Source organism: Diaphorina citri, unplaced genomic scaffold (assembly GCF_000475195.1).
Source record: "Diaphorina citri unplaced genomic scaffold, Diaci psyllid genome assembly version 1.1 scaffold316, whole genome shotgun sequence".
In the NCBI taxonomy this organism is placed as follows: Eukaryota; Metazoa; Arthropoda; class Insecta; order Hemiptera; family Psyllidae; genus Diaphorina; species Diaphorina citri.
Genome location: NW_007377751.1, coordinates 130,372 through 145,854, shown reverse-complemented (window position 1 = coordinate 145,854; position 15,483 = coordinate 130,372). Strand labels below are relative to the sequence as shown.

Here is a 15,483-nt window from a genome sequence, read left to right as displayed (position 1 = left end):
GTGTCATTCACACTTTTTTTTTTTTTTTTTTTTTTTTTTTCAATTGAATCTAGTTTTGTTTGATTCGGATAAAAAAGCCCTGAAAGCCTCAAACGCAAAGATTTCAGGTACCTAGTTACCGATCAAGAAAGAATCAATAGGTCAATGACCTGCGTTTCCCAAAGGCCAAGCAAGGTCGTCCAATGAGGCTAGGAACTAGTGGATAATGCCACGAGAAAAAAGTGGAGCCAGGAAAACGAAGACTGATCAACGGAAAAAGCACATTATTTCTTGGCTATCTCTTGGATTTTGATTTTCTGGTGTTTTTTAGAGACAAAATAAATGAAACAAGAAATTAAAGGGGGGGAAAAAGAGTTGTCAGAGGTAAAAAGGTGTTTTCCAAAATTTGTTTCGTAGTAACTTTTTCTCTCTTGGGTTGGCAAATTTGGAAGAAACTGAAAATTCAAAATGGCCGCTTTTTTTGTCACTCGAAGAGCGAATGGTAGCGTTTGGCGTCTTATCAACTCGACCAACGACCAATAAAAATAAATTGGCCATAGATTTGTATTTTTGAATATTTGGATTTGGACCTCTTTTTATTACTGATAAGATTACTGGTTTGTGACTAAACTAATTGTGCCAAAGGATTAGCTTTAAGTGTGCCCTGGACTTCAGATTAGGCTCTGGACATCCCAGAAATTGTCCTCACAAAGATACCGGAAAAAGCGCTTTGCAACTCAAGACTTTGAAGTCTGGTGGTTACTACAAGTTGGTGGATAATTTTACTGGTGCCCAGTTATTATCAGAGTACCCTTTATACCTACCTACTTCAAAAACTCATTAGAAAAAGACCGACTGGAAATGTCTGTGTTTCTACTGAATCAGTAAGTTGAAGCTTTTTGTGAAGAGAAGTAGTTTGTACAGAGTACCTAGTATAAAAAGAAGGAAAAAAAAAAGATCCAAGGCTAGGTAGGTATCTAATCACAAGGGGAATTTCAATATGTGAACTATCTCAGAAGCCCAAAAAGATTTCTTTTAGAACACTCCTAAAGCAAGTATCTTCCCTTAGAAGAGTTTCTAGTAAGTTTAATTTGTAATTTATTTACTTAGATCCAGTTTTTTTTTTTTTATTATTGTTAAAGAAGAGTTAGTGACTGGATGAAGAACCCATCCTTTAGGGCTGTTTTCCTCTACACCTAAGCCTCAGAGTGGATTTTTGTGTACGGACGTTATGAACCCTGTCTGTTGTTTTTTCTTTCTAAGAAAAGGGCCCCTTCGAATGTTAATTAAAAATCACATGTTTCATCATATGTATAAACTTATCCAATTTGAATTTTCAGACAACAACACGTCTCAACCAAGGTGGAAATTGTTACTGGAGAGAAGTTTCAGTGTGGAGTCTATAGATGTAAATATTCTGAGCAAACAGTTATCCTGTGAATTAGTTTTAAAAATACATAGCAAATTTCCTGTGGATATTGAAACAGAGGAGATACAGATTTCAATCGACGGCGTTAGTCCTAGTAAAAAGGAGAGTTTGCACTCGAGAAGGTAAGCGATTTGTCACCCTTATAATCTCCATCTTTTTAAATAACTTTTTAAGCTCGAAAAAAGTTCGCGTTTCTCAAAACTTTAGATTTTGGCCGAAGTCGCTCCAACATACCAGAGAGGTTCTTTTATTTATGTTGATCATAAGTAATATTGAAACAGAGGAGATACAGATTTCAATCGACGGCGTTAGTCCTAGTAAAAAGGAGAGTTTGCACTCGAGAAGGTAAGCGATTTGCCACCCTTATAATCTCCATCTTTTTAAATAACTTTTTAAGCTCGAAAAAAGTTCGCGTTTCTCAAAACTTTAGATTTTGTCCGAAGTCGCTCCAACATAGCAAAGAGGTTCTTTTATTTATGTTGATCCTAAGTGCATAGACATCATCAAGCTGTTCTCTAGTCCGGTGGAGTATTGCTTAACCTATGAAGTGCTGGCTGATCAAACCCTGTGGGCAGTATGTGGCTCTAACGCTGGTGAGTTGTATGTTGAAGGTTGTGGGTTCGATTCCAGTCGTATTCGAATAAAGACATCCTAAGTGTCCCTGGGTCGAAGTTCAATAAATGTACGGTTCGGCCGTTATTCACGGCCAAACTTTTGAAAGAGCTAGAAAAAGTTTCCTTTAACTCAGGGCTTTAGTGTTCTCCGTAAGTCTCTCAAACTTTGCAGAGAGGTTCTTCAGAAAATGTAATTCAAAAGTCTCCTTGGGTCGAAGTAACATCCAATTTCATTTTCGTTTCAGGTACTGTGAAAAGAAATACCGGAAAAATTCCAGACCGTTTCCACAAAAGTTGCCAATGTCAGAACAAATGGACTTCCAGGAGGACAAAACTTTAGCCTCCGTGAACATAGTGTGTGAAAACGATAAATACTGGATGGATACTATGCGGTATGTTCTCTTTAATTCATATAACAATGAAATTTCAGGTGAAAAATTATTATGTACTCTGGAAAGAAAGTTCACACCATATATTTCTTTGTTATTTCTTCACTTTTTTTCGGTGCGGTCTTCCACATAGAAAAATAATTGGTTCCCATTTTTACTATAAATTTCATCAGTAAAATAATGTCTCCAAATTTAATTGATCCCACGGGCAAGTCCTAACCTATGCCCTTGAAATGTAGTATGCCTGAAGAGATATTTTGAAAATGTAAAGGGAAAAAGTAGGTACCATGGCAAAAATCCTGTTGGATACAAACACAGAGCAGCAGAATACAAAATTTAAAAAATAGGAAAAAAAAGAAAATAATGAACGTAAGTACTTCTTTTTTTTACCTGAGGTTTTTGTTCCATTTCAATTTCGTTCTGTTTTCCAACTTCAGTCTGTGGACTGAAACAGTGGTACATAGCAATAGGATGTTACAAAAGTTACACTTCTTCCTCTTTTTTGGTTCGAAATCTCCTCATAAATTGGCCTATAGTTACCTACCTTAATAAACCTTTGTTATTATAAGTGGGACACTAGGACACTTACCTACATCTACATACCTATATGTATACCTCCTAAAAAACTGCCTATATACAGTTCTGGACGATCTAAAGCTACTAACACAGATCTTATTTGAGGGTGAATACCTAATATTCTCCAGTAGGTTTATTATACCTATGTAGGTAAGTATAGGTAAATACATAAATATTTACCTATTTATGTATAAGTAGGTAGGTAATATTGTTTGCTTATACCTACCTCTTTACCTCGGGAATTTCATGTTTCCCAAATTACAAGCAGAGAGCTCAGCTGAGGTAGAAGAATATGTTTAACTTAATGTTTTCGAAAATTTCTGTTACCTACTTTCGTGTTTTTCTTCGATACCTAGGTATTTCTGTTCATTCAAGTGAAATACGAAAAGTTCTTTCAGTTTCCTCTCTACCAATCTACTTTCTGCTCTCCCAAAATTTCTCTCTCCCAAAATTTACTTAATTCTCTTCTTTTCCTGGTAAACAGGAGGGCGTGGGTTCAATCCCAGCTGAGGTATGGAATTTTATCCTCAATATAATTTGAGAATTTGACCACAATAATAGTAGTAGCCTACTGCTGGAGTAAAGGGACTTTTCAGTCCTATGCGAGCAGTATAAATAAGCACTATTATTATTATTTAGCGGTTGTATAGTGACTTTAAACGTCTAAAAGAAAGATGGCCTCATTAATCCATTCAATCCGCTATTTCTTATTCAGTTGAGAAAAGATGTGTTTCACAGCCTTTATTTATTCCTTAGTGATGAAACAGCAATACCGGGAATCGAACCCGGGACTTTCTGCATGAGAAGCGCTTTACCACTGGACCAACCGTGTCCTAAATATTCTTTTTATATTTCGCAGGCTTCCGGGGTCAACGTACTCAGGCCAGGTCTGAAGTGTTCAGCCCGGGTGAAGTCTACAACAAAAGCAAAGCCAGTCAAGTCCATGTGATTGTGCCATCAGCAAATAATGAGCTTTAGAGACGGCGAAACAGCAGTCGAGTTTGTTAAAGATTTTATTTTCAGCTGAATTGGTCGAGATTTGGTGGAAAAAAAATAAATAAAATTTGAACTGATTGCAATACTTTCTGATTACCTGATTTTTACCTGATTACCATAACGGTAATAGAAAGTAAAAAGTATTTTTTTAATCTTTGAGGTTCTTTTGCCTGTGGTGGATATATGAACAAGAGTAAAGTTAAATCAGTGTAGTTAAATCAACTAAATAAAATTGTTTGCTTTGTTTGAGAAGATAATCCGAACACAGTCATTTTTAATATTTCTTCCTTTTTACTTTCGCTCTATTTCGAGTGCTATATCTCATTCTAAACTTTTTCGTCAGCGTTTTTCCATGTCCTCCGTTATCGGGAAAGATTAACTATTTTAATAAGCAAGTCATTAGTTTTATTTATAATCAGAATAATCGATAGTAAAAAAAAGTTTGGCTTTTAGTCTCTAGGAAAAGTGTAAAGCTAAATATTTAACTTCAATCCATAGGTATGAACCCGGGACCTCCGGCGTGCAAGTCTAGTTACCCAGGTATTTTACATACAGAGATGTGCAGGAAACCTCTAGGTAAACACAAACAAATACATTTAATGGTATCAATGTGAATATTGCATGTAATTTTCTTCAACCAAATATTTATTTTGGTACAAATTTTGTTTTCCTGGCCATAATATGTTAAATTATTTATTTTTAGATATACAAAAAATGTATTTTATTTGAAAAAATAAAAAAGGTACTTTATTGTTGTATTAGTATGAAAAATGAAACTTTTACCTTTTAATTTTCATTCATAAGACGTTAAAAAGATCGCTATTCTGTGTATTATTGTAAGATCAGTAGATATAGGTTTCAATTTTCTACTTATAGAAGTTTTCAACAGAAGAAAATACAGGACATAATGAAAATTGCACAAATGACATCTACAATATTTAATTTGTAGATGTTTAATTTTTATTTAAATGTAATCAAATCATATCTTGAAATACTAAAAAAAGGAAATTAAAAAAAAAAAAAAAAAAACTATTAATCGACATTTGAATGAAAAATTAATTGAAGACTTGATTTACACATGGACTCTCGTATATTTGACGGTGGTATTGTTTCTTGATTTGAGCTTCCTATATCATCCCATTCTTCTCCTTTCAGTCAGCCAATAATTTCACGTGTACATTTCGTTGTTCTGGAAAGAGGAAAAAAGTACAACGGTATGTGGCTCTAACGCTGGTGAGTTGTATGTTGAAGGTTGTGGGTTCGATTCCAGTCGTATTCGAATAAAGACCTTCCTTTACTATTTTTAATATTTATATTATCAAGCTCATCATAGACATTATCAAGCTGTTCTCTAGTCCGGTGGAGTGCTGGCTGATCAAACCCTGTGGGCAGTGTGTGGCTCCAACGCTGGTAAGTTGCGGGTTCGATCCCAGTCGTATTCGATCAACATTACTAGTGATTTTGCCACTGAGAATTAACACAGTGTCAAAGGTTCTCTTTGACTTTCTTAATCTCTGGATTAACTGAAAACTATCTGTGGCAAGATCGGGCGTAAAAGCTTTCTTTATTATTTCTGAGGTTTCTGTAATTTTTCTTTCAATTTGGTAATAATGGTTACCGATATAAAGTAGCTACTCCTTTGTCCAGACGAGTGCACGCCGCATTCCAATCATAGAGCCGAAAAAACTTCGACTCTTATGCTTGTCACAAATATTGTTCCCCAATTATTACCCCTAGATAAATTTCATGTCGTGACATGGACTCGAACCACCAACCTCCAGATCCAAAGTCCAACGCGTTAACCACTGATGTTTACCAATTCATATTTCAGATCATATTGCCATGGATGAGACGACGAAGAAAGCTTCCATTAGTTTGGATGTAATGCCGTTGGTCAATGGACATCTATACTTGAAAAAAAAAAAAAAAAAAAAAAGATTGTACCTCGGTACCGCTTTCGCATTATTCCAAGGCATTCTTTTACATCCATGCTTATCGAAGAACGGAAAAGTCTGGTTAGAAAATTTCCGCCCTGGCCTGGATTCGAACCCAGCACCTCCGGGTTGAGAGTCAGTATCAGTACTCTTGACCACTCGGACACAAAAGTGGGTACAGTCCTAACTGGACCTTTGTTTTATGAATGAAACCTCTTACCTCCCACTGACCTGCCCCTGGCGGTGGCGTAGTGAAGTTACTGGTTGAGCAAAGTGTTGGTCACCTCCGAGATGGACAGCAGAGGACTCCCGTCCTGTTTATCGGAGGGTAGGCGGAGTCTGCACCGGCTGTGCTGAAACCCAGAGAAAACAGACGGCACAAGTTAGATTAGACAGCCGAAATAACGGTTTAGATATGGTACAAGTTGGATTGGACAGCCAAAATAACGATTCAGATATGGTACAAGTTAGATTAGACAGCCAAAATAACGATTCAGATATGGTACAAGTTAGATTAGACAGCCGAAATATGGTACAAGTTAGATTAGATAGCCGAAATAACGAGTTGGATATAAGAGAGATATCTACGCAGTCAAAATAATGGTTTAGATACGGTACAAGTTACATCAGACAGCCGAAATGAAGTTTTAGATATAATATAAGAGAGATATGCAGCCGAAATAACGGTTCAGAAAAGGCACAGGCTGTCTAGAGACGGTCCGATTGAGATACCTAGATAGCAGAAATATACTTTTAGAGATAGCTAAAGTGTAGCAAAAGACAGTAAACATGGATTAACTAATTAAAATAGGGAAGCAAACTTTGTATGGATTCTAAATAATACGAATTCTATTCTACTTGCGGAAATGAAAAAAATAAATAAATAAATGAAAAATAATAATAAGGCAATACTGAGGTGCTTTTCCGAGTGATGTGCTAGGAGCAAAATTATATCTAAATACCTAAATAGGCAAAAGAAAAGAAAAATACTAAAATGTACTACTCTGAAAATAGGTTAATATATACTGGTATATCAACCTCTCTTGGATATAATCAAACTTAGAGGAGGTAGGTACCAGATTAGTTAAAATATCTGGATAGGAAGGAAAATAATAGGGGATTGGGGAAAGAACTTGTTTTAAAGTAACCTAACGATTTAGGCGACCAGGTGAAGATAAGATAGGGTAACTTACTGAAAATGAAGAGGTATTTTAGAGGTTCTTCTAATTTTCTATTTTGACCGTGAAGAATTTTGATCCTCCCTCTGATATCCAGTCTCTGTGGAAAAACAGGTAAACAATAAATTTAAGTAGGTACGGTACCTAAGTACATCTCATTGGAAAATGTAAAAACAACAATAGGTTTGGTGTTTTATCAGGATTTTCTATTAGAAATAAATACAAGGTTTACATACTAATGGAAAATTGTTATGACTCAACTCACTATTTCTGTAAAATACACAAACCAATATTACGCAATACTTTCAAAAACTCATTGTAAGTGCTTAAAGAAATGTGTGCCTTTAAAAGACATGACTCAGAACTAGGTAATTCCTGTGACTTTATCAAAGACTTCTAACGTAGGTAACTTGGAAAAAATACGGCTGTAGGACTAAAGTTGGTATCTACTGTACTGCTAAGGCTGATCGGGGATCGGGGTTAACACCATTTTGCCTTTTGCTGGAATTTATGTTTCACTGATAAAAACAGCAGAAAATATACTACATCCTGAATACCTAGTTGGTTTGTATAGCAGGTACCTATCTACCTACACGTTTAATATCGTGAGATATTTTATTCCATGTTTCATGTAACCTTGATTGTTTTTCAAGTTTTCACTTTTGTTTACAAAGGCAGGAATGAATTTTGCCTCTTGTAAGAATTTTCAAAAGAGATGTAGGTAGGTAGTTCAGTGTTTTGCAAAAGCTAAACTCGCGTGTAGATTTCAGTAGACCATACATTTTAGCCTATAATGAATTGAATGAATCGTAGGTAATGTAGCGGGGATCGGGGTTAACACCATTTTGCCTTTTGCTGGAATTTATGTTTCACTGATAAAAACAGCAGAAAATATACTACATCCTGAATAGTTGGTTTGTATAGCAGGTACCTATCTACCTACACGTTTAATATCGTGAGATATTTTATTCCATGTTTCATGTAACCTTGATTGTTTTTCAAGTTTTCACTTTTGTTTACAAAGGCAGGAATGAATTTTGCCTCTTGTAAGAATTTTCAAAATAGATGTAGGTAGGTAGTTCAGTGTTTTGCAAAAGCTAAACTCGCGTGTAGATTTCAGTAGATCATACATTTTAGCCTATAATGAATTGAATGAATCGTAGGTAATGTAGAAAAGGGTCACATCCTTTTCTTTTTCGAAACATACTTCAGTTAAAAAATATCGAATAATATTAATAATTTTAATAAAAGAATACATACATTGAAAATATTCTTTAATACATTAAATTTATTCTTCAATAAGTACATAGTTTTCCATCCCCAAAGAAACCCGCAACTCCCCTTAAAAGTTGCCTCATTTTAAAATCGAAAGAACTTACTAAAAACCCTGACGTATTGTCGAGTAGACAGCGAAATCTCACTGTGAAACTTCGTTCCAGAAGATAGCTGTTTTCCTGGAGAAAACATTCCTGTAGGCTGATTCCCGCAGATTCCGGAGGCAGGAATGAATTCCACATGAGCTGTCTTTGTAGTTCTTCCCTGTCCTCTGAATGAACCAGCTCGTAGACAGATTGATGTACGATGTCCGACTGAAAATAAAAGAAAAAGATAATAATTAATATTTTTTCAAACAGATTTTTTAATTGTTTATTTTTTCAGAGGTTTGATAGAGGGAACTGTAATTGTTAAGGTCTTATCGTCCCGAACCCGAAGAAAGAAGACAGGATAGGAGAAAGCCGTTCCAAGAACATTATCCGTTTAGGATAAAATCTGCCCCGGGCGGAAATCGAACCCGCGACCTAGCGAAGATAATTTTTATCAGCATCCTCCGTTTCGCGAGTCTCCCTTTTAGACAACAACTTTAGACGTAAATTGATTTTACGTCCGTAAAAATATGCCAGTTTAGACGAAAATTCTGTGAAGATATGTCAATATTACAAATACCGAACCCGCGACCTAGCGAAGATAATTTTTATCAGCATCCTCCGTTTCGCGAGTCTCCCTTTTAGACAACAACTTTAGACGTAAATTGGTTTTACGTCCGTAAAAATATGCCAGTTTAGACGAAAATTCTGTGAAGATATGTCAATATTACAAATATCTTCTCGTAGGTAACATGGAAATGGGTTTCCGGTAATTTGCTAACATTTGAGAAATAGATAATTAAGTAGTTAGCTAGGTAGGTACGCATAACTATCTATTATTTATAATAATCATAGACTCAGATAGTTAGATACTTGTGTATTGAGGAATTAAATAAGTGCCTAGGTAGGTATGTTGTAATGCCCTGTGTTCCCATCAACTTGACCCTTGTATTAAAACTAGCCCGTGACCCGTGCTTCGCCACGGAAAATTGAAACCACTAGACCTTATTAGGAATAGTCCTACCAAAGTTCACCTTTCTAGATGTTGGGGTTCTGGAGATAGAGCGATCAGTGTGTGAATGAGTGAAAGGATCTCGCTTTTATAAAAGATTTTACATATATTCTCTTTTCAATTTCAGACTTTGTACATTGTAGAAACCCGGATCGAATCTCTCAAAGGAGCGTCTGACTTCTGTCGCGTTAGTACAATGTGTCATCTCATCATAGACATCATCAAGCTGTTCTCTAGTCCGGTGGAGTATTGCTTAACCTATGAAGTGCTGGCTGATCAAACCCTGTGGGCAGTGTGTGGCTCTAACGCTGGTGAGTTGTATGTTGAAGGTTGTGGGTTCGATTCCAGTCGTATTCAAACAAAGACCTTCCTTTACTATTTTTAATATTGAAGGTTGTGGGTTCGATTCCAGTCGTATTCGAATAAAGACCTTCCTTTACTATTTTTAATATTTATATTATCAAGCTCATCATAGACATTATCAAGCTGTTCTCTAGTCCGGTGGAGTATTGCTTAACCTATGAAGTGCTGGCTGATCAAACCCTGTGGGCAGTGTGTGGCTCCAAGGCTGGTAAGTTGTGGGTTCGATCCCAGTCGTATTCGAACAGCAATACTAGTGATTTTGCCACTGAGAATTAACACAGTGTCAAAGGTTCTCTTTGACTTTCTTAATCTCTGGATTAACTGAAAACTATCTGTGGCAAGATCTGGTATAAAAGCTTCCTTTATTATTTCTGAGGTTTCTATAATTTTTCTTTCAATTTGGTAATGATGGTTACCGATATAAAGTAGCTACTCCATTGTCCAGACGAGTGCACCCCGTATTCCAATCACAGATCCGAAAAAAACTTCGAAGGGTGAGCTGTAACCTTTGCTATTCTGATCTGCAGTGAGGGTTTGATGACAGTAGAGTTTGTCACAGTCGTTGGATTTGTTCACCTCGTAGGTGGGGAGACTGAACCCGTTGCTCACAGTGTAAGGTTGATACTCTGGATAGTAAGGCCGGTATTGATGGAATAGGTTCTCATAGGGAAGTCTATTGTCATACAGGGATTGACTCATGTATTCTGGAGTAGTGGCGCTGTACCCTGTGGTATACATGTTGCTATAAGCAGCCGCTACAGCATCAGGAGGGGTAAGATATTCTATGGGAGGGGCAGGGGTGGGAGGAGGAGGGGCTGCGTGCTGAGCAGACATCTTGCGTTTCGTGCGACAAGTTGACAAGAAGTCTCTCAACTGGGTTTTGTACCTGGAAAGCAAACGGGAGATTTTAGGGGGGAACTCATAAAATTAAAAAAATACGCGATTCCGATACAGTCTTTCACAAGTGTCAAGTTATAAACATCTTGCGTTTCGTGCGACAAGTTGACAAGAAGTCTCTCAACTGGGTTTTGTACCTGGAAAGCAAACGGGAGATTTTAGGGGGGAATTCATAAAATTAAAAAATACGCGATTCCGATACAGTCTTTCACAAGTGATGTCAAGTTATATATCGACCGTCACCTCCAGTTATTGTTAGCATCGTATTTGTAAACAGGACGACTGTGTTTCGGAATGTCATAGTTTGGATTAAGTTGAAAGAATGAACTTTGTTCTTACCTCCTGTTGACTCGTTGGGGTGTTGTGCTACTAGAACCGCTCTGGGCAGATCCAGGCGAAGGTGCCAGGGTTTGATGACTAGGAGTAAGCTGATCTGAATCACTGAAATAGCTGTTGTTGAGACCAGCGTCTAAATAACTAACTTTGAAGTCCATTGTTCTTTTGCCTAAGAGATCCCGGCCTTCTTCTTCCCTGGAACGAGATTGATAGGTATAATTAATATAGTTGCATGAGTGTTCCGTTCTTGGATAGGAATGGATATAAAAGAATGTGCTTTGAAGTAATGCGAAAGCGGTTCCAAGGTAGGTATGAGTTTTTTTCAACACTTACTTCTACTTTCAAACTAAGAAAAAAAAGTGATCTGTTGAACATAGAGCGCGGGCCTCCTTGGAGCCCCAAAAAGACTGATGGTTCACCAAATCCAATCGGAAATTTACCTCCATGCTTCATGCGTTCAACATTTGTTTGCTAACAAACCCAGGAAATAAAAAAAAAGCCGCAGAATTTGCCTGTTCCCGTCAGATCAATGGAGGGTTGTCCCTCATATGCCAGAATTTAAATATGTAGTTGATGCTGATATCAAAGTGAAAACTTACATGAGAGGCCGATGTGTACTAATAACAAAATCGGGCTTGGAATTTTTGTAGACTAGTCTTGAACTCGTTTGTAACCATTGCCACCCTCCATCGTTGGTTTGAAACCTATACGCAATCATTCCGGAGGCTCCTGTTTTTAACACTGGAAACAAAAAGGTAATAATACCTAGATTAGAATTTAGCTTATTTAAGTTCCTCGAATAGGACTTTTTTTGAGAGTTATTTAGCTTCCCTCTATAAAGAGTCCTTGTCTTTGAATAGTACTAAAATTGTCCTTTATCCCAGTCAAAAACTGAACAAGTTCTAGTTACATTTTGCGGGAAAAACTGAAACCAAAAGTACCTGGGCCTTAGGTCATCAACGGTAGTGGTGTATGTGGCACATCCACCAATCATATCACTGAATTAAGTATTACAATACAGGGAGGTGTCTGGATTTTTTTTCTTCAAGGTACGTGTGATTAGATGTGCATTTGACATCTCCACTAATGACAACCGCCACGCGCCACACACATTGTGGCTGGCAAAGCCTCTAGAGTGAAACAGAACTTATCTGTTTTTAAGTGCATTTCACAATACCTTTATTAATAAATAAGTTTCATATATTTGTCAAGTGAAAACATCCATTGCCACCCTCCATCGTTGGTTTGAAACCTATACGCAATCATTCCGGAGGCTCCTGTTTTTAACACTGGAAACAAAAAGGTAATAGATTAGAATTTAGCTTGTTTAAGTTCCTCGAATAGGACTTTTTTTTGAGAGTTATTTAGCTTCCCTCTATAAAGAGTCCTTGTCTTTGAATAGTACTAAAATTGTCCTTTATCCCAGTCAAAAGCTCAACAAGTTCTAGTTACATTTTGCGGGAAAAACTGAAACCAAAAGTACCTGGGCCTTAGGACATGAACGGTAGTGGTGTATGTGGCATATCCACCAATCAGATGACTGAATTAAGTATTACAATACAGGGAGGTGTCTGGATTTTTTTTTCTTCAAGGTACGTGTGATTAGATGTGCATTTGACATCTCCACTAATGACAACCGCCACGCGCCATACACATTGTGGCTGGCAAAGCCTCTAGAGTAAAACAGAACTTATCTGTTTTTAAGTGTATTTCACAATACCTTTATTAATAAATAAGTTTCATATATTTGTCAAGTGAAAACATATTATCTATCATTCCAATATCTTTACAGAACTTCTTGTTAAGTTTAATCAGTACTTACGTTCTTGGTGTGCGCTTGCAACATAGGCCAAATCATCATAATGCACCAGGTCATACCCGCCCATGTTGGCCAACTCTGTGTCTGAGTATCCTAGTAACATTTTCCCTCTGAAAATAATCAGGACAGACGTCAATTAGAACAGGTAGGTAATTAATAAATTATTTTTAAGCCAAACTTAATAATTATTTCTTAAAGCCAAGATTTTCCATACCTAATGTTCCCTTCAAAACATGTCATCTATTTATTTAATTTTATTTATTATTTTGAATTTATTGCTTATTGGACCTCTGAAGTGCTGATCTATGGAAAAGGTCCAAAAATGGACTAACAAAATCAACATGAGACTGTAGATCTGGTCCTAAAATTTAGGTTGTTTGTTTTAGCCCTTGATCAGACATTCGGGCATCTCTACGTAGAATTTACAGTTTTACTCACCTTTGGTCCATAGAAACTAAACTAAGATCGAGTTTGTGTTTTGACTTGAACATGACTTCTTTATGAGGAATTTCTAACAAGGAAGGCGGACCAAATGGTGTGCATATTGCAAATAGAGCTAAAGGAGGTTCTTCTAATTTTCTATTTTGACCGTGAAGAATTTTGATCCTCCCTCTGATATCCAGTCTCTGTGGAAAAACAGGTAAACAATAGATTTAAGTATGTACGGTAAGTACATCTCATTGGAAAATGTAAAAACAACAATAGGTTTGGTGTTTTATCAGGATTTTCTATTAGAAATAAATACAAGGTTTACATACTAATCGAAAATTGTTATGCTAATGGAAAATTGTTATGTATAAGCTAGAGACTTGAAATTTGGTATGTACTTCACCAATGTGACAAGGATGCAACACAAAACGTTTGGTTGAGATGGTTGCTCCGTGGTATTTTGTGGACAGATTTCGACCCAAATGTGACAAGGATGCGACACGAAACTTTTGGTTGAGATGGTTGCTGCGCTTGGCGGTATTTTGACCGCTTTTGGACAGATTTCGACCGTCTTTGGCGGTTTTCAGCTATAGCGACAAAACGGTTAGAGATATTGTAAAAGTTAGGGTAAAAGAACACTCAAATAAGCATCACTCAATAGGATAAGGAAAGTCGTGTGATGTTCACACCAGATTTTTCTGTTCTGTAGAACTTTCAATCAAATTGAGAAAGAAAAGAAGGACATTTTAGACATGGGTAGGAGGTATAACTGCAAAATTCACATGGATACATTATGGCACAAACTAAAGGTATTTTACATACAGAGATGTGCAGGAAACCTCTAGGTAAACACAAACAAATACATTTAATGGTATCAATGTGAATATTGCAGTACTCTTTCTGTTCTGTAGAACTTTCAATCAAATTGAGAAAGAAAAGAAAGGACATTTTAGACATAGGTAGGAGGTATAACTGCAAGATTCACATGGATACATTATGGCACAAACTATTTACTAAAGTGAAAAGCAAATTGTGAACTCACTGGTGATGGTGGTAAGAATAGAACTGATGGTGTGGTGGCCATACCTCACTTGGCCCATTTTCATTGTAACTTTGATAGTAGGATTTCGGACTAACAACAGGAGGGCTTTCTTTCCACTTATTCTCCCCTATCGTGTTCATTTCAGCTAAGGACTTGAGAGGATCACCGTTGTACTTTTTAATTTCTTGGGAGGGATAGTTGATGTGACCATTGGGCAGGATGGGAGAGGCGGGAGGACTACGACTAGGATTACTCCCCCACATGAGAACTGTCTGACGAGGAACTTCGCTGTAGTTGAAACTCTCACTCTTGATATCTTCTACCTTGGGGGTGACCAAGTGGTTGCTAGGCACTGGAGAGGAGTCATTAGACGACAGACCATCCAGGGACTTGCTGTTGAGACTCTTGGAAGGAAGTTTATGACTTTGAGGTAGGTCTGAACACAGGGGGAGCGTAATGTAGGGTGAGCTGTAACCTTTGCTATTCTGATCTGCAGTGAGGGTTTGATGACAGTAGAGTTTGTCACAGTCGTTGGATTTGTTCACCTCATAGGTGGGGAGACTGAACCCGTTGCTCACAGTGTAAGGTTGATACTCTGGATAGTAAGGCCGATAAATAGCATGTGTGATTAAATTAATAACAGAATTTAATGGTGTAAGAACGAAGTGGTATCTAAGTAGGTACCTACCTAGCTATGAGTTTACAACGTAAAATAATATTACTAACACATCTATTCTAACTATTTGTTATTTGAGAATTAACCACCTAATAATGTAATGAAATTGGGCTTAATAACTTATTATTTATTTACTACACGCATACAAAGAGGCTTGGTAAAATAGGCCCCGGCTGTAAAGCGGTTTAGCTGAAAGTGTTGAAGTTTTGCTGTGGTGCACTTGACACATCCACTAATACAAATATGCTCTACCAAAATTCTCTATCTTCAATTCTTCAAAATAGGGATTTACCTGAATAAAAACAAACTGGAACGCGGAAAGCAGATTTTTTTTACAAACCTACCTTTATACACCTAGGTCTTTTCCTATTAATTATACGAAACCTAGCCCATTTCCTTTGTTTTCTCTACACATTGTACACATAACTTCGTTAAAATCAAAAGTAATTC

The 15,483-nt window shown here is 36.9% G+C and overlaps 1 protein-coding gene across 1 annotated transcript in view; it reads right to left on the bottom strand.

Annotated features, from left to right (window-relative positions):
- Positions 1–10,263: 10,263 nt before the first annotated feature.
- Positions 10,264–15,483, bottom strand: part of LOC103507474 — a gene marked incomplete at its 5' end in the record, with an annotated part of 62,616 nt that continues 57,396 nt past the window's right edge. Inside the window, 6 exons of the mRNA XM_017443344.2 lie at positions 10,264–10,720; positions 11,071–11,262; positions 11,667–11,808; positions 12,890–12,996; positions 13,325–13,512; positions 14,402–14,950. Coding sequence (XP_017298833.2) covers positions 10,264–10,720; positions 11,071–11,262; positions 11,667–11,808; positions 12,890–12,996; positions 13,325–13,512; positions 14,402–14,950 — 1,635 coding nt within the window. The remainder of the gene's footprint in view (positions 10,721–11,070; positions 11,263–11,666; positions 11,809–12,889; positions 12,997–13,324; positions 13,513–14,401; positions 14,951–15,483) is intronic.